Source organism: Abramis brama (assembly GCF_963993115.1).
Source record: "Abramis brama genome assembly, chromosome: 1".
Lineage (NCBI taxonomy): Eukaryota > Metazoa > Chordata > Actinopteri > Cypriniformes > Leuciscidae > Abramis > Abramis brama.
The window spans coordinates 67,953,582-67,973,010 of record NC_139963.1 but is presented as its reverse complement, the minus strand read 5'-3'; the positions used below and the strand labels follow the sequence as shown (position 1 = coordinate 67,973,010).

General features: G+C 38.0%; 2 protein-coding genes across 2 annotated transcripts; one reads left to right on the top strand and one right to left on the bottom strand.

The window, feature by feature from the left end:
• Positions 1 to 1,944: 1,944 nt before the first annotated feature.
• Positions 1,945 to 10,156, top strand: LOC311097138 (galactose-specific lectin nattectin-like). Its single transcript, XM_084136639.1, has 7 exons — positions 1,945 to 1,964; positions 2,049 to 2,129; positions 2,666 to 2,701; positions 3,764 to 3,843; positions 4,299 to 4,433; positions 9,766 to 9,877; positions 9,971 to 10,156. The coding sequence occupies exons 2-7, from the start codon at positions 2,072 to 2,074 to the stop codon at positions 10,027 to 10,029; spliced, it is 480 nt and encodes a 159-aa protein (XP_083992765.1). The 5' UTR covers positions 1,945 to 1,964; positions 2,049 to 2,071; the 3' UTR covers positions 10,030 to 10,156.
• Positions 10,157 to 12,629: 2,473 nt separating this feature from the next.
• On the bottom strand, positions 12,630 to 14,908 carry LOC311094284 (uncharacterized protein). The gene is made up of 5 exons (XM_084132166.1): positions 14,761 to 14,908; positions 14,456 to 14,554; positions 13,570 to 13,588; positions 13,416 to 13,467; positions 12,630 to 13,312 (listed from the first exon to the last, which is right to left on the bottom strand). Exons 1-5 carry the CDS (start codon positions 14,834 to 14,836, stop codon positions 13,250 to 13,252), a joined length of 309 nt encoding a protein of 102 aa, XP_083988292.1. The 5' UTR covers positions 14,837 to 14,908; the 3' UTR covers positions 12,630 to 13,249.
• Between the last annotated feature and the right edge of the window lie 4,521 nt (positions 14,909 to 19,429).

Here is a 19,429-nt window from a genome sequence, read left to right as displayed (position 1 = left end):
CAAATTCAGAATATAGGTTTGTGACTATTGTCTGTGAGTGCAAATCTCAACTTTCAACTTCAGATTTCAGATGTGAGTGTAAATTTTCATGTATAAGTATGAATATGTATTGTACAAGTTCTCAAATTCACATCTACATGCTCTTGAGTTTTGCTACTCTTTTACCTTCATAGATAAGCAGCTCGGCTAAAGCTGATTTAACTTCACACATGACGCCCCCTGCTGGTGAGGAATACTGACAGCAGATGGAGATCATAATTTTTTTTTCCAACACGTTTAGGTGTGATGAATAGTTTACACTTTAGATGAGGTGAATGTGAATGATTTATTCATGCGTTGACTATAACAGGTTGTAGTTTGTACAGCATTTGCTGACGACAGCAACAATCCTCCGTTCATTCGAGGTGACTCTGACATATTCAAGGTAATGTTGATTCCAGCAACTGCTCATGTTCTCTTTCTCACATTCTGTTTACACAATGCTGTCACATTTGTGAGAACCTGTCAAACCTGAGATGTTGTGCTTTTAGGCTTTTCAGCTCGGACTGGTGAAAAAAGAAAATCCATCCAAAATACACTTTCAAGTGCAATTTTATATCTATTCGTGTTTGTAGATCCACAATCTCATGAAGAACCAGTAGCGAGTGCAGCCTTACAGACGGTTTACTTTTAGATGCACATGAACGTTTCTGAATGGATAGTGGAAACATTTAGTTGTTGTGGAGATACATTGATTCATCTCATCACTTGCAGTTGCATGTACAGTCATGTGTAACTTTTACACAAGTTGACACAGTTCCCTGAGGTCTTTATAAGACACCTTCTGGTCCAATAGTGTTCAGTGCTCATCTGTGCAGCAACGATGGAACAGTTTGCTTGCTTTGCTCGAACATTTGCCTTTGCGTTAGAACTGATTACACTGTAATGGTGGCTCGGTAGGTGGAAACATGCAGATTAAGTTACTTAAGTTACCAAAACAAGTTACTGGGTCACTTTTCATGTTTTCTGGGTTGGTAGAAGCACCGGGGACCAGATTATAGCACTTTTAACACTCTGTAGACTGGAACAATACTATGTACTCTGAGCAGTGTTGGTTTACCACTGGGGATTTTGCTGTGTACCTGTGTTGTAGTAATCATGATGACCTTGATTAGCTTGTTCAGGTGTGTTTGATTAGGGTTGGAGCAAAACTCTGCAGGAAAGTATATCTCAAGGTCCAGAGTTGAGGACGCCTGAGATAGGGCTAAAGACTATGTCTGAAGTCAGTTGTAGTTCTTGTGTTTCTCTTTCCTACAGTGATTCTGCTTGTTAACAGCAGGTGTTCATCACTAATGCTCAATCATCACTTAATTATTCAACTAATTATCTCTGTAACTTTAACACTGTAGAGTGGGACCATAGCCTAAGTGATCTGAGTTGTGTTGATTTAACACAGGGGATTTTAGGGGCTGTTTACATGACACCATTTTTAACTAAAAACGTTAAACTTTTAATGCATTCTGGTCGTTCATTTACACAACAACAGCATTTTGGGTGCCAGAAAATGTTTTTATTTTTTTTTTAATTTTTTACGGGTTTCAAAGTGCAAGCTTTTGAAAACAAAAATGCAAATCTCTGCAGACAATGACGCGTATTACGTGTTCAGTCTATAGTGTTTCATCGCCATCTACTAGCCTGGCAGCAGAATACAGGGTTTTTAGTCATTTCCGTGGATTCGTATGAATGGGGATCGTTTTGACAATGGTGTCGTCTTCACGCAGAAAACTCAAAGGAAAAACTTGTCATGTAAACGTACCCTTACTGTGTAGAAATGGGTCAAGTACAAACTTGTATAGAAATACAGTGTTTGAACAGGATGTGAGAACATGAGCAGATGCTGATAAACTATCTCTCCTCCAGTATATAAAGGTAACCCAGGGCTGCACAACGCAATATCCAGACATTCACATTGATCTACTGAACTGGTTCGTGTCGTGAAAATACACAATTTAATCATTAAACCTTTTTAATAATTATTTATGTATAATTCTGTTTTAAATTCCGTGCAGAGTTCAGTATTGTTTGAGAAACAATGGCGGTCTGGACTGTCTACCTGTCTCTCGGTCTTCTCGTAGCTTTGAGTGTTTCAGGTAAGAGCATTATTCCACGTTTCACATCATTACTGTTAAATATAGCACACCTGGGACTCTGTAATGACTTATCAGAATGGTTTAATATAGTATGTGCATTAAAATAAAGTTTGTTTCTTAATTATTATCATAACAGTAAGACAATAAAACAACAATATTTATACAATTATATCAGATAAAGTTATATATTGTTATAAATGTATTTGTATTATTATTATTTTGAAAACAAAAACATCAACAAATGTATGTGTTAATCCGTAGTATATTATTATTATTATTATTATTATTATTATTGGTAGTAGTACATTTACATTTACATTTATTCATTTAGCTGACGCTTTTATCCAAAGCGACTTACAATTGCTATACATGTCAGAGGTCGCACGCCTCTGGAGCAACTAGGGGTTAAGTGTCTTGCTCAGGGACACATTGGTGTCTCACAGTGGATTTGAACCCGGGTCTCTCACACCAAAGGCATGTGTCTTATCCACTGCGCCAGTTCTGTTTTAATAATGTCGTATTTCTTTCTTTTTAAGTGGAAACCAAGCCTATTGGAAATGAACGTTGTCGCGGTAAGGTTTCTCTAGTTTCTACTTTTCTTGTCAGTGTGTATGTAAAGTACAGTCCAAAAGTCTAAAACTTTTGCATTTCTCTACCTTACCCAGTCAACATGTTGATCTCACAGTGATCTCTCCATATGATTTTCAATGCACATTTTCCCCCCAGTTTTTTTTCTTCAAGTTGGATGTCACCATTATGGTGATCAGTGTTTGCTTTAGTTGGCCAGTTTCAGTCTTGTTGTATTAATGGCTGCTGGAGTGTGTTATGGCAGGAACAATAAGTGAAAATGTGATCAGATGATGTCATCTACTTGATGATGATGATAACTATAAAATCATCATGTAGCGCTCTGATCAGGTGATCTCTTCTAGACCTCCATATGTGTTATAAATTTCATATAATTGATTATATTAATATTTCAACAGCATGACGTTCAACAGTATTTAAATAAAAAAAAATCTGTATATTAAAAAAACCCTATACATTTAAAATATCTTTCATTGAGACACACTCAACATTCAAGAATCAGCACATTAATCTCAATAACGGTGACATGCTTTATGACGCAATGCATTTTGGGAGACACTGATGAGTTTTGTGAGATGCACCCAGAATGCATTGCGGTATATGAACCATGTCACCATTATTGAGATTCACATGCTCATTCTTCATTCATGTCAGTGGCAGAGGTTAGTGGCAGAGGTTAATTAGTGGCAGATGTTAGTTAGTGGTTAATTAGTGGCAGAGGTTAGGTTAGGTAGTGGTTAGTTAGTGGCAGGGTTAGTTGTCACAACGAACAAGAAAGGTTGACATGGAGAAGATAAATCTCCTGATTTAATCAAACGGTGAACGGAGGAGAGTCTGCTGGAGAAAAGAGAACGAGACAGAGATTGTAAAACAACAAGAACTAACATGGGCTCTGATTTTTAGAGATGGGGGGAACTGAGGGAATAGAAATGTTGTGTACCTTTACCTATAGTGTACCTTTAAATGAAAGTTATTTTATTGCATAAATGGTCATTAATGATGAACAAAACAAAAAAACAAAAACAAATAAAACTTCCATTTAACAGCGTGTATGAACGGGTGGGCTGCCTATGGATGCAGATGCTTCAAGGTTTTCTATGAACGTCTCACATGGGCTGATGCAGAGGTAATATGACATAAAAATGCAATTAAATACAACTTAAGCTCTGTAAACATCTGTGACACCTGTTAATTATTGCAGGAAAATAATTTCAACATGTTCCTCAGTTTAAAAACAAAAATATGTCCACAGTAAATATATTACAATGGAGTTCTTCTGGGGGCGAACATACATCACTGTGATGAGAATACAGACACAACACATTTCATGTTGTCATGAGAGGATCACTAAATATATTGTAAACTTAATATATGTCAAGTTATATCTAATCTATATGTACCATATAACAAGAACCTTTCATAGAAAAATAGTCTCACCTCTAAAGACAGAATAAGGCAAAAAATAAAGTACATGAGTAAAAATGATTTCAATGTCAATTAAAGGCATGTCACAGATTTTGGAATATTAATTTAAAGCTATACATTAATTTTATACATTTATGTTTGCTCATGTCTCTACAGAAATTTTGTTTGGACTTGGATGGGAACCTTGCTTCTGCACACAGCAAAGAGGAGTACGTTTTTATACAGAGGTTGGTTAGATACGGAGCTCCGAGCTTTACTCGTGCCTGGATCGGAGGTCATGATGCTGTTCAAGTATGCAAATATTATTTTGATTATGCTTTTTGTGCTACTGCACAGCAAAATCCCCAGTGTTAAGTCAACACTGCTAAATAAGGAATAATGTACATTCAGCCGGTTGTTCTATTTATATAAACCAGACTATTACTAACCAGACTGACTTTATTTCTGTCAGACATCAGCAGAAGTTCTCATGATGGTGATCAGTGTTTGCTAGTTGGGCAGTTTGACTCTTGGCTTTTCATGTGAGTCTGTGGTCTTTGTTATAGCGTTTACTAAAACATAATTTGTTGGCAGAAACAAAAACAACAACTGAAGATTTTTCCCCATAATTAAAAAAAAAATCTAAATTTTGATTTTTTTTGTGGAGATCATGCAGATTTTTGCTATTTGTGGAGTTGTTTAATCCTCCTCTGCTGAGATCTTCACAGATCTAATGTGTTCTTGTATCTTCAGTTGATTTCATTTAAGGCTGTGGCTGAAGTCAGTTGTAGTTCTTGTGTTTCTCTTTTATTCAGTGATTCTGCTTGTTAACAGCAGGTGTTCATCACTGATGCCCAATCATCACTTAATTAATCACTTTATTATCTCATTAACTTTAACTCTTGTAACGAGTTAGCTCAAATAAATATTAATAATAAATCATAACTTGTTATAATTGATTATGAATATTTGGATCAGTTAATAGAATTACAACTTAATGTAGTAAAATTACAATTACAATCAACCCTCCTGTTCGTCCCGTGAACACGTAACATTTATTGTTTATTAATTCTAAGAGATATCCATTTCCGGGGAAGGGAAATGTCTTGCTTACTGTACAGTACTTCTAAGAGCCTGCAAGTTTTATTAACTAAATCACAAACGTAACCGGAAGCAGGAAATGGATCTATAGGAAAGATCCATTTAACTATGAAAAGAACCATCAGCTTATCATTTTTTTAGAGTACCTCATTAAATGTATACTTGCATGGCCTTTACAGCGGAAACATTTCGATGGTTCCATGAGTCTCAATCGATTTCTTCGCCGTTGAATGAAGAAAAGTTGGTGAACTTGAGTGGTTTGTTTGACTCTGTTCTGGTTGAAGGTTTTCTCTCTCTCCATGACCACATGGCTGAGCACATGCAGATTGTGTCCTGTTGGCCCTGGTCGGAAGAGTTGATGGGTAGCCCGTTCAGTGATGGTAAAGTTTCAGTTTTCTTCTGAGTTGGATTGAAGAAAATACAGTCTGACTCTGTTAGGAGAGTGAAGGCATAGCAGGCTGTGGTCACGGCCCATGGTGGGGGTCCCCACAGACATCAACCCGAAGAAGCAGCACTTGAGAGCCAGAAGAAGAGAGAGCGGGTCACTGTGAATTTGTCTCTAATTAAGCATGAGAAAGGCCCCACCTCTCCAGCTTGACCAATGAGAAGGGTGCAATTTCCAAGTGGTAAAATTCCTCTGTGGTTGATTTATGAATCTTTGTTTTAAGCGTGCTCATTTGCATGTGCAGCTGGATTGGTGTAAAGATTCTTGTAATACTAATATGTTGCACAGCTATCAACATATCATGTACACAATCATTTTGATATTCAAAGTACCAATTTATAGAGACCAAACATGGTATAAGTGAGGTTACATTGACCATTGTTTCTATCATAAAATACACAGTATCAAAAAATAATATAATTAAAAGACACTACACAAGACAGTAAATCATTCACACAATTTTCTGGGACCCATGTTCATTTATAGATCAGTTTGCCTATAAATGAATGCAGCAAAGTCTGTTTTGAGGTCTGAAGACAGAAACAAAGTCTGTTTCTGTCTTTTCTATGGTCTCTGTCTTGACCACATGACCACATATTTAACAGCAATAAAACCAACTTATCTGACCGTAGGCATGGTAACCAAGACCCTTCTTGCCCTTGTTGGAGGGATGGGACCATAGATCCCAGAGTGAGTTTTAAAGATTATTTGTTACATATAACAAATAATTGTGTCTGATTTGTCTGAGTCGTTACACTCTGATTATAGCCCTATACGGATGGCAATTGTTTTTCATGTTGACGTCTGTAAAAATGAACCTCAATGATGAAACTCATGCATTCAGATTATAGGAGCAAGTTTTGTGTCCACGAACCCAGGAACGCACTGCTCATGTGGTCAGTCACATGATTGTTTGCTTTAAATAAAATGTCATATGCTTGGAATAATCGGATAAATTCATATTTAATTTAAAGATATAAAAATAATGTCCTATTTATTATGTGATTATTTAAATCTCTTTCAAAATCGGAAGCTGGACACGCTTGAAATGGTTTTCAAACCATTTGTATCTCAAAATGATGGATGACATTTTTAAAATATGGAAATTAGCAGAAATAAGTTAATGCAGCCTCTTATTTACATGAGGTAAATAAAGCTGCCTGGTTTATATTTTTAATATAGATAGCCTAATTGTAGGTCTAATAGTCTACATTTTAAAATTGTATTGCTGTAACGGCCCAATGTTTACGTTTTTTCTCTTCTTTTTTTTCCTCTTTTTATTCTCCTGTCGCTGAGGTGGAGTGGTGATGAAATATTGTTCTTGTAAATACTTCCCAGCATTTCCATTAAAAAAAGTGTACATCTTTAAAATGCATGCAAATATGTGAGTATGATCTCTTCTCGTAAACTCAGAGATGTGGATTCGGACGGCAATTAAATCCTCACATGAGCTTAACGTTTGTTAATAAACAGTAGGTAAATCAGCCGGGGATTTTTGGTGTTTGGTGTTTTATGCCCCCAACGGTGCCTTCCAGGCAGCGAGGGGATGGGTAGGTTTAAGGTTGAGGGTAGGGTTAGCTGCCTCTGAGGAGCCATTGGGGGCTTAAAACACCATCGAGCGGGATTTTTACACGGATGGTGGGAGAAAAACACTGACATTCTGGATTCTGACGGCAATAAAATCACTGACTTACCCCTGTAAATGTTGAAAATACCTCACGACCCCATGCGAAACAACCGTCTGAACAGGGCTTAAGACTGTGTAGAGTGGGACCATATGTGCAATAAGTAGAGATGATTTAACACTGGGGATGTTACTGTGTGGGCATTTACAGTTATATTTACATTAACACCTTTTTTTTCAAAATGCATAAAGATAGATGTGCTTTTATAATTTTTGGAATAGTTAGTTTTGGGCATTGGCAACCATGAGATGGGCAACGCTCACCAGTGATGCGCGGGTTGATCCGAAATGAGCGGGTGCCTGCGGTCACCCGCGGTTACGAGTCATCCAAAAATATTTTTAATGATATTCGGGTCGCGGTCGGTCGGGTCGTTTGAAATAAAGATGCCAATTAATCCTTTGTAATTTATATATTACTACACACTATTTTCAATGAAATGCATAGGTCTACACTTTATTGGCTGAATAACTGGCAAGAAGTATGATGACGCACGAGCTCAGTCTGCAGGTAGAGATGGAGGCGGCAAGAGAAAAGGTGAAGACTTGGGAGTGGAAGCTGTGGGAGTGTGGGAGACATTTGCCGAAATAATGAAAGATGATGACCAAAGTGCTGGTTTTGTCATGTGTACTTCTTGCGATGCTATTTACACATTTGATAGCCACAAAACTGGCACGACCAACCAGGCACGGCGCCAGGATTTCAGTTTTGGATAAGCCAGACCAATTGTGGGTGGGCCTTAAATTAAAAACGTTAAATAAAAAAATAAAAAACGTTATCCAATCACTGCTTAACTTAATAAAAAAAATATTGACTAATATAGCTGTTATTATCTGTGCGTGCGTATACATAATATAGATTTTAATAGCTAGATGCTCTTTAAATATTTTGTTGCATTGTTAAAAGTTTCGGTGCATAGGACGGACCTATCCGCGATCGCTCTCCATGGTTCTGACCAAAGAAGAGCGCTTTGGAATCTCCATTACGCATCATACCTGGGCTGCATTTTCCGAAAATATTGTCTATTAGCGCGCTACGAAGACTCTTAAGGTATAACTTAACTAAAGGTATACTACCACTAATGTATAGGCTATCATTGCTAGGCGTCTTCAGGGCTATCATCATCCACTCGCGAGGCAGAGCCGCTGAGAGGCAGAGGCGCTGGCGCCCTCCTAGCAACGGCGCTGTTTTTGGTAAAACATGATTTTGACGACGTTTTGTTTTATTGAAAACTCTTTTTAAAAGATTTTCGTTTTGTATAAATTGTATCTTAATTTTGATCAATGTTTTATCAATCAATTGTCTACTTTTAAACGAAAATATTCAAACCCAAATAAATAGGCTACTCTCTGATTATGTAATCCAAATGAAATGTGCATTTCTCTCTGGCGTTCATGGCGAGTCCGAATTGTCAACTTCATCTTTGCAGCGACACAGAAAACACCAGTTTAAACAATTAAATGTCTCCTTGCTAATTTAGACACATTCATAATCATTACTTTAACCGGTTCTTTGTGGCAAGCTTTATGCGTGCGGTCATAACGCTTATTATCCATAGGCTATAGCCTATTTAAGTAGGCTAATTAAATTAATATAAAGGGGCGATTTGTCCACGAATGGCTTAAATGAACAACTACTAGTCGACTAGAAAAAAAAAATTAGTCGGAGGTACCCCTTATTCCACATATTTTCGAACCAGCAGGCCATTCTGGATTGAGCGAGCGACCCTGCGGAATGAGTGAGCGGAGCGGAATAGGTTCAGCTCTCCGCTCACGAGCTTGGAACAAACCCGAACCTCACTGTCTGCTGAACTTGCACAGAAACATCAAAATAGACATAGCCAGCTTTTTAAAATTGTTGTTAAAACTAAACATTTAGACTATTTACAAATTATGAGCTTATTGACGATTTTTTATAATTCTTGACAAAATTAGAATAGCCTAGGCTATATTCTTTTTTTTCCCAACGACGCAACGATGAGCATTTACTACTTTTAAAAAATGCGGGTCAGGAAGCGGGTCGGGTACAATATTTTCTTTTTCTTTTTTTTTGCGGTCCGAGTTGCGGGCGGGTTAGGTTAAAACGTCGGTCGGGTGCGGGTTGTTTATACATTGACCCGCGCATCACTGACGCTCACCATGATGATGCCATACTAGAGTGTTTCTATTGTGAAGCTTGATGTGAAATAGATGGCTGATAGAGATAAATGAACAGTTTAGCCCTGTCTTAAATATTCTTCACATGTTCTTCACTGATACCCTGTTTGTGAAATAATTTCTGTTTAGATTTCTGACATTTTTAAAGTGGAGATGGGGTTAGGGTTCTTGAGGAATCTTCTTTTATATGAATAAAGATACAATGAAGCTATATAAGCTGTGGACATAAACACAATGTCTTTTTTCTCTTCTGTTCACAGGAGGGAACTTGGTTCTGGAGTGATGGAACCAAAATGAACTTTGAATACTGGTCGCCTGACGAGCCCGATGATGACTGGTACAATGAGCGCTGCCTTGAGCTGAAATATACAGGTAAGTGCTTTTAATGTTCACAAACAAACATTATTTCGTTTTTCATAATATACAAATGATAAAAAAACAAATTTTTTTTCTTTCTTGCTACAGATGGCTACTGGGATGATGACGTATGTACTGTAACAAAGATTTTTGTGTGTGCGAACTGAACCAGCATGTGAAAAATCAATAGAAGAAACAAGCACCTTTAACTCATTTACTTTCCTTTAGAAATGTTCAATGGAGGTAATAAATGTGTTTTAAAAAAAGGATAATTTAGGTTGTTGGGTTGTTTTTTTGTGAATGCTATGTTAATTGACGCCTGTTAAACACGATTTTTTATATATAATTTGGGTATCACTCCACGGTCTCTCTTTTCTCACTAACACAAGTTAGAGTAGCTAATTTTGCATCCTAAAATGGCACCAAGAGTAAAAAAATAAATAAATAATAAACAGGTTTTGTAGCTCACATAAGGTCCAGTTCTGGTTTATTTCTTTGCTCTTGGCTGGCATGTGGCATTGCTATGGCCTGCTTGTGGCCCAGATCTGGCAAACAGGAGTGGTCTGCCCAAGTGCCATCATTCCACGCTGCATGAGGGCCGGATCATCTTTCCACATGTGCCAGATGTGGGCCGGATCTGGGACGTCACAATGTTTCAATGTGGGGAGGAACTAAAAATAGAGCCATTGACCAACTGAAACCTGCTCTAAAGTCAATGGCATAGTATTATTTTTGTTATTTAAAGAGTGTGTTAGTAATGTGCGCCTATAGGTGGCTCCACAATGCATGTACACTTTGCTTATTGCACACACACACACACACACACACACACACACACACAAACACACACACACACGCACACACACACACACACACACACACACACACACACACACACACACACACACACACACACACACACACACACACACACACACACTGCTTATTACACACACAGGGCAGCACACAGACATGACAAATATTAAAAATAAAATATTATTATTGTGTATAAAGATATGGAAGACAGCAAGCCTTGTGTCAATGCAGAAAGTCCTTTGTTTTCTCAGAGATCATCTTTGCTCCAGCCATGCAATCCTTACAATCCCACAATCCCACATACAGACATCCGTGCCTTTTTGGAAAATCTCCTTTTTACATAAACATGATTGTTCTAAGCTGTAAATGAAAAATTACTGGAGTAAGTTTAAGTGTAAGTTTACAATACTATTTCAGACTTTCCTCTTCCAAAAAATCATGTTTAATTAGCTGTTTCTTTTTTAATTATTTGTGAAACGTACTTGTAATTAGTAATTTCCGAATGAAAAAAATAAAATAAAAATGTTTCAAAGTAATTTCTACACATTTTTTTCAGGGTAATGTTAGCAAATTCAAAAGTTGTGTTGCTCTTTAGACTCGATGCATCAAAACTTGTGACTGATATATTCAACAACAGTTTCAGAGTGAAATTACAGTTTATCCCAGGTTAATAATTGCATTACATTCACAGTAATTTCACGTAAAAAAAAAAAAAAAAAAAAAAATGTTTATAACTTCAAGAGAGGTACATTTATGATTTCTTCCTTCTGTTGAACACAAAAGGAGATATTTTGTTGGTAATCAGACAATCAATGGACTGAAGTCAGTGGGGTCTATCATCGGTTTGGTTTACAACATTCTTCAAAAAAAAAAATAAATAAATAAATAAATATATATATATATTTTAACTAACTAACTTTAACTAACTAACCCAAAATCTATAAATTACCTCCAGATGTAACAACCTAAACTGGTGATGTAAATACAGCTAAAAAAAAAACAAACAAAAAAAAGCATTATTAATTATTTATGCCCCAGTGCATGATGAGAACACCAGTACCAGAAAAGTTGAGTAGGCTTAAATTTCTACAACCTTGAATTGAGCTATAACCTTGAACTAATATATAATTTACTTTTTCATAGAAATTGAAGTATTAACTTCATAACATTTTTTATCAGTGTATTTTTGATGAATGTTCTCGTAATCTTTGAATGTTCTTTAAATATTAAGAATCATTAACTTTCTGACTCATTAAAAACAGCTTTGGATGATACATACAGAAATCCCCTGAGTTTGAATAACAGTCCAAATGACGATGTATGACTTTCTCAGATTAAAAAAAAAGATAAGTTATGCAGAGAACATTGATGACACACAGATTAAGTGTTGGAAGTCATTTCTCCCTCCACTGGAGTCATGGGATTTGTGGGATTTGACCTCGGAACACACAGACCCCTTCTGATTGGCTGGCATGCATCTTGTGTAACATGAGTACACTTATTATATAATGTCCAGCAGAAAAACTCAGTTTGCTGTTTGGGCTACCTGATCACATTACTACAGTAAACGCAGGAAAATACTAATCAGCATGTGAAGAAATAATACACTTTTAACGACTTAACTATATGAGCCAAAGAGGGCAGAGGTGATAGTCTGTTGTGATGTTGGTCTATTAATGATTTTAATGTTTTTCCATTGGGGCTTATATAAGATTGATTGAAGTTAATAAATCTGCATTGTATATTATTGTTAGATGACAACAGATCAATTTGATGAAACTAAAAGTCAATCTTCTATATGAGCAGTAACCAGCAAAATAATAGAAACCGTCTACTGAAAAACTAGTGGTTCTTATGAAATCGACCAGAATAACTGGACAACTGAACACTTTTCAAGCAGAAAGGTTTTTTCTTTTTCTTTTTCATATTTGACGAGCTTGAAGACAATAGAAAGCGTACTCTGAACATTTATTATTATCTGACAGCACTCACTCTCACACACATAGACTAAATTCAGACACTTTACAAAAGGATTTGTATGTTTTTACAAACTGGTTTGTAAACATTACAAAAATATATTTGGCACAGCCAATTCTGCACCTTCAGTGTATGACTACATACAGTACATTATCAAAATAAAGACAAACACAAACATAAGCAGATCCATTTTCAGTTGAAAAATCATTAAAAGTAAAAACAGTCTGTGCATTAAAGTTGATGCCTAATACTTATGCAATATCAAAAAAACATTTACAAAACATCTTCAACTCCCTCATATTTAAATAAATACTCAAAGATGAATATTCAACACATTTACAAAAGCGCTGTACCGAAATCTGACTGTTTCTGAAAAAAAAAAAAAAAAAAACTTTTTGATTATAACAAGCTTAATACTGCCATGATTAACTTTTGAAATGATTCAACAACCAATATAAAATTATCCAAGCAATTTGCAACAGAATGCAACACATTTTGAAGTCTTTATTCTGGTTTAGTTGGTTTTTACAGACGGAGAGAGCATCAGAGTGCAGGAGAAATGTGGAAGAGTCCGTGTCTCAGTTACTGTGTCTGTCAAACAGCAGAATCAAGCGCTGACAGATTCTTCATTTCATGAGTCTCTGCTGGTTCTGTGTTCTGTGTTTAAAACAAGACATTGTTATTTGGCAACTACACATCTGAACTGTGAGGATGACAAACCTTGCAGATCAGTTTATATCACACATAATTCATGTATTACCATGAGTTGACGGCTGTGTCTTTTATGTGTGTTCCTTTGACTGTGTGTAAATCTGTATCAGCAAAGACAATTACAGATTTAACATTGATATACACAGTTGAATGTGCTGTATAGGCCTACATGAGAGCTGTATTGAATTCAAATCTGAACTTACTTAGTTGGAACAACCTTCCCTATATGACATTAGAGAGAGAAAGTTGTTTAAAATGTTAATAATAATTATTAAGGGAAAATCACAGGAAGTAAATCAGTCTCTGTAAGGAGTATGTGAATGTTTGTCTCATTTTACCAGCATTGAACCTCCTTCATTTCAATAACTGTTTGCATCTGTTACAAATTAACATTATGGATACTGCCAAATAAACCAGTGAACCACCAGCCCTGTTCACTGTCATATTAGCATACACTCTTAAAAACTACAGGTTATTTACTGTTATTGAAGTTTCAGTGAAGAAACTTTAACATCCAAGGAATATTTCCATTGTTTCAAGGTTCATTATAGTGTAAAAGGTTTCTTTAGATTATTAAAAACTCACAATAAAGGCCTATTTACACCACTTCATGCATTTTTACTGACTGGAAAGCTATTCGATTTGTTAAAACGGTTCCATTTACACTTGGCCACATAAATCTGTCTCTGCAAAATCAATACAAATTCGATCTTCAGTTCCCGTGCTACAGTATATGCAAAATTAGTGTGTTTTGTGTTTACGCTTTATGCATAATTCTGTTTGAAAACAGTTGAAAACATAAAACAGTTTGGAGTTATGAGCCATTACAAGTCGTATAGGCTACATTTTATCACTGTAGCGCCACCATCAGGCCGATCGGGGTGAGCCTTGGTGACGTTGTAGATGCTGTGAGAACTATCAGCCCTAAAAGTGTCAAGTCTCTATGACTTACGGTTTGCTCAGCCTGATCACTTTTAGGGGAGAATGCTGATCCTTGCAAGTTGTAGCATTTACAATTGGGTTTCAGTGCTACACGCTTGAACTCCTGATAATAATAAATAAAATATATATTTTTTAAAAGATACTTACAGTAAGCATGCATTAGTAAAATGAGCCAATACAAGGCAAAAACACATTCGGAGGGGAAGACAATGACTCTCAGATCCTTCAAGATGCGCTCACCGTTTCCTGAGAATTAAAATGATAGAATAACATTGAAGAGAAATGAAGATACACGGGACATTTAAAAGCGAAACGGTAAAGCACATTTTAGTAGTTGTATAATGTTGTGTTCGGTTCATTTTCAGGAAGGCTTTTTTTTTTTTTTTTTTGTAAAACTGTTAAAAGTTAAAAGATTTCTATAATGTAATATAATATTTTAGATATGTACTTACGTGCTTTCAGGATCAGTTCTGCTGTCAGTGTAACAGAGCTCAACAAAACAAGACCAACTGCTCCAAACATGTACATGATGAAATTACAGAGATGCACTATAACACACACACACACACACACACACACACACACACACACACACACACACACACACACACACACACACAGATCATCACTGACAGTGTTCATCAACACACACACACACACACACACACACACACACACACACACACACACACACATCAGATCATCACTGACAGTGTTCATCAACACACACACACACACACACACACACACACACACACACACACACACACACACACACAGATCATCACTGACAGTGTTCATCAACACACACACACACACACACACACACACACACACACACACACACAGATCATCACTGACAGTGTTCATCAACACACACACACACACACACACACACACACACACACACACACACACACACACACACACACACACACACATCAGATCATCACTGACAGTGTTCATCAACACACACACTCACACACACACACACACACACACACACACACACACACACACACACACACACACACACACACACACACACACACACACATCAGATCATCACTGACAGTGTTCATCAACACACACACTCACACACACACACACACACACACACACACACACAGATCATCACTGACAGTGTTCATCAACACACACACACACACACACACACACACACACACACACACACAGATCATCACTGACAGTGTTCATCAACACACACACACACACACACACACACACACACACACACACACACACACACACATCAGATCATCACTGACAGTGTTCATCAACACACACACTCACACACACACACACACACACACACACACACACACACACACACACACACACACACACACACACACACACACACACACACACACATCAGATCATCACTGACAGTGTTCATCAATACACACACTCACACACACACACACACACACACACACACACACACACACACACACACACACACACACAGATGTGTCAGATATATAATGTAATATAATCATACCCTTCTCATTCTCCAGAGCTGTGCTGTAGAAATAGATCATTACAGCATTGATCAATAACATGAACATTAACCACACTGATCTCCTGACCGAAGGTGAACCTGAAAAACATGTTTAATATTAGTGTAAAACTGCATATCTGTGTTTGACACACACTGAGTAAAACATCAAGACCATACATTAAACATTATATATAAAACATTTCATAAGTGTTCAAAATGACTGAACACAGATTATTCTCATTAAACCCTCAAAATCTGTAAAGATCAGACATTCATAATGACACAAGCGTTTATGAATTATATATTGATTAGATTATGATGTTATGTTTATATGAGGGATCAGATCATAATTCATCAGACACTCACAGCCCATTCGTCGACCACATAGCCTACTGTGTCCCAGTTGTATCTTGTCACTGTTGTAAACACTGGTAACACTGCAACAATGAAGAATCCTGGAAACAAGAAGAGATTATATTAATGCAGAGATTATATTAATATGCAGAGGTTATATGTATACAGTATATGAATGACTCTCAGTGTGTATAATGAGTTAAAGTGAAAGACTTCAGTTATTATATCCATCACTCGTTATATTTACAGTGTGTTGATTCAGTTCTGCCTGTCAGATGAAGATGTGTGTGTTATTGTCAGCGTCTGAAGACTCGATCAGACAGAATGTGTGTGTCTTCAGGTTTGATAATGTGACGCACAACTCTGGCTTTTCTGATGATAAAACATGATTTCTTCTGCTCATGTGTGTCGAGACAGTTCAGAAATCCCGACCGGCTGATGCTTTACAGTCCGGAGTAAAGAGTATAAGCCACTGATCTATATAATGTCATTCTATACACTTAATTACAAAATAATTCACATTTAACGTCTGCAATTTCTGAATTAAAAGGGATAATTGTGTTAAAAGCAGAACTAAAATCAACAAATAACAGATGCAGAAGATCATGAAGGATCATGTGACACTGAAGACTGGAGTAATGATGATCATGTGACACTGAAGACTGGAGTAATGATGCTGTAATTCAGCTTTTGATCACAGGAATAAATCACACTTTACTGTATATTCACACAGAGAACAGCGGATTTACATTATAATAATTCACAATATCACTGTATTTTTATCAAATAAATGCAGCATTGCTGAGCAGAAGAGACACACACACTGTACAATCTGCAAACTCAACAAAGACAACAATAACTTTAAGTTATAAGTGTGTGTGTGTGTTACAGTGGTGGGCCCTGTCCCAGATGGCACCCTAAGCACTCGCGGTCTTCCTCTGAGTCCGCACTTTCGGGACGTAATGCCGCTTTGACTCGGAAAAAGTGCGAATCGAGGGCGCAAATCGACCACACGGGGGCGCTCGCTCACACCCTTCTGAGATCTAAAAATGAGAAATGGGACAAACTGCGTTCTCACGGACTTAACGGACACGCGCACGCGGCAACCACTGTAAGTCCACAAGACCGAAAGTGCTCATGAAGTGCCATTCGGGACAGGGCCAATAAATGTGTGTGTGTGTGTGTGTGTGTGTGTGTGTGTGTGTGTGTGTGTTCAACACGGAGGAAGAGTGTGTGTGTGTGTGTGTGTGTGTTCAACACGGAGGAAGAGTGTGTGTGTGTGTGTGTGTTCAACACGGAGGAAGAGTGTGTGTGTGTGTGTGTGTGTGTGTGTGTGTTCAACACGGAGGAAGTGTGTGTGTGTGTGTGTGTGTGTGTGTGTGTTCAACACGGAGGAAGAGTGTATGTGTGTGTGTGTGTTCAACACGGAGGAAGAGTGTGTGTGTGTTCAACACGGAGGAAGTGTGTGTGTGTGTGTTTGTTCAACACGGAGGAAGAGTGTGTGTGTGTGTGTGTGTGTTCAACACGGAGGAAGAGTGTGTGTGTGTGTGTGTTCAACACAGAGGAAGAGTGTGTGTGTGTTCAACACGGAGGAAGAGTGTGTGTGTGTGTTCAACACAGAGGAAGAGTGTGTGTGTGTTCAACACGGAGGAAGAGTGTGTGTGTGTGTGTGTGTGTGTGTGTTCAACACGGAGGAAGAGTGTGTGTGTGTGTGTGTGTGTTCAACACGGAGGAAGAGTGTGTGTGTGTGTGTGTGTGTTCAACACGGAGGAAGAGTGTGTGTGTTCAACACGGAGGAAGAGTGTGTGTGTGTGTGTGTGTGTTCAACACGGAGGAAGAGTGTGTGTGTTCAACACGGAGGAAGAGTGTGTGTGTGTGTGTGTGTGTGTGTGTGTGTGTGTGTTCAACACGGAGGAAGAGTGTGTGTGTGTGTGTGTGTGTGTTCAACACGGAGGAAGAGTGTGTGTGTGTTCAACACGGAGGAAGAGTGTGTGTGTGTGTGTGTGTGTGTGTGTTCAACACGGAGGAAGAATGTGTGTGTGTGTGTGTGTGTGTGTGTGTGTGTGTGTGTTCAACACGGAGGAAGAGTGTGTGTGTTCAACACGGAGGAAGAGTGTGTGTGTGTGTGTGTGTGTGTGTTCAACACGGAGGAAGAGTGTGTGTGTGTGTGTGTGTGTGTGTGTGTGTGTGTGTGTGTGTGTGTGTGTAATAAACAAAGTGCACACGCGTTGTGGAGCCACCTATAGGCGCACATTACTAACACACTCTTTAAATAACAAAAAATAATACTATGCCATTGACTTTAGAGCAGTTGGTCAATGGCTCTATTTTTAGTTCCTCCCCACATTGAAACATTGTGATGTCCCAGATCCGGCCCACATCTGGCACATGTGGAAAGATGATCTGGCCCTCATGCAGCGTGGAATGACGGCCCTTGGGACTGCCACTCTGGAGAATAGCGTGGAATAGTGAAATAGTTCACTCTGGTGAACAGGCCATGGCTGCGGAAGCAAATGGTGTCCCACAGAGCCAGCACCTGCACTCACACCAAACAAGGTTAATGGGATTTCAACCAAACCTGTGTCATGATTCCTCTAGCATGGATTTTGTTGCTATCTTGCATCATCATGCTGATGAACTTGCTGTTGCAGGAAAACAGAAAATCAACGTTATGAAGAATACACACAGTAGGGTCCAGAAATATGATTGCTTGTTATCACTGCGACTTGTGGTAACAAGCTTCGTACAGCATGAGATCCAGCAATATTATTATATAGACAGCGATATTATTATAGAGATTTAATGTCATCTTTTCTCTTTAGTTCATTATATCTAAGGCTGTGTCTGAAGTCAGTTGCAGTTCTTGTGTTTCTGCTCTTCTCTTTTTCTGTTCTCTTCTTTCCTTCAGTGATTCTGCTTGTTAACAGGCTTATTAAGGCTGAGATGACTCCATATTTAATATACACAGGTTTTGTGGCTCAGATAAGGTCCAGTTCTGGTTTATTTCTTTGCTCTTGGCTGACATGTGGCATTGCTATGGCCTGCTTGTGGCCCAGATCTGGCAAACAGGAGCGGTCCGCCCAAGGGCCGTCATTCCACACTGCATGTGGGCCAGATAATCTTTCCACATGTGCCAGATGTGGGCCGGATCTGGGCCGAAACAATGTTGCTATCTGGGACACTGCTCTTGAGACAGCTTATTTTTTTAGACTACTCTGCCCTCTATGGAGGGGAAAACAACG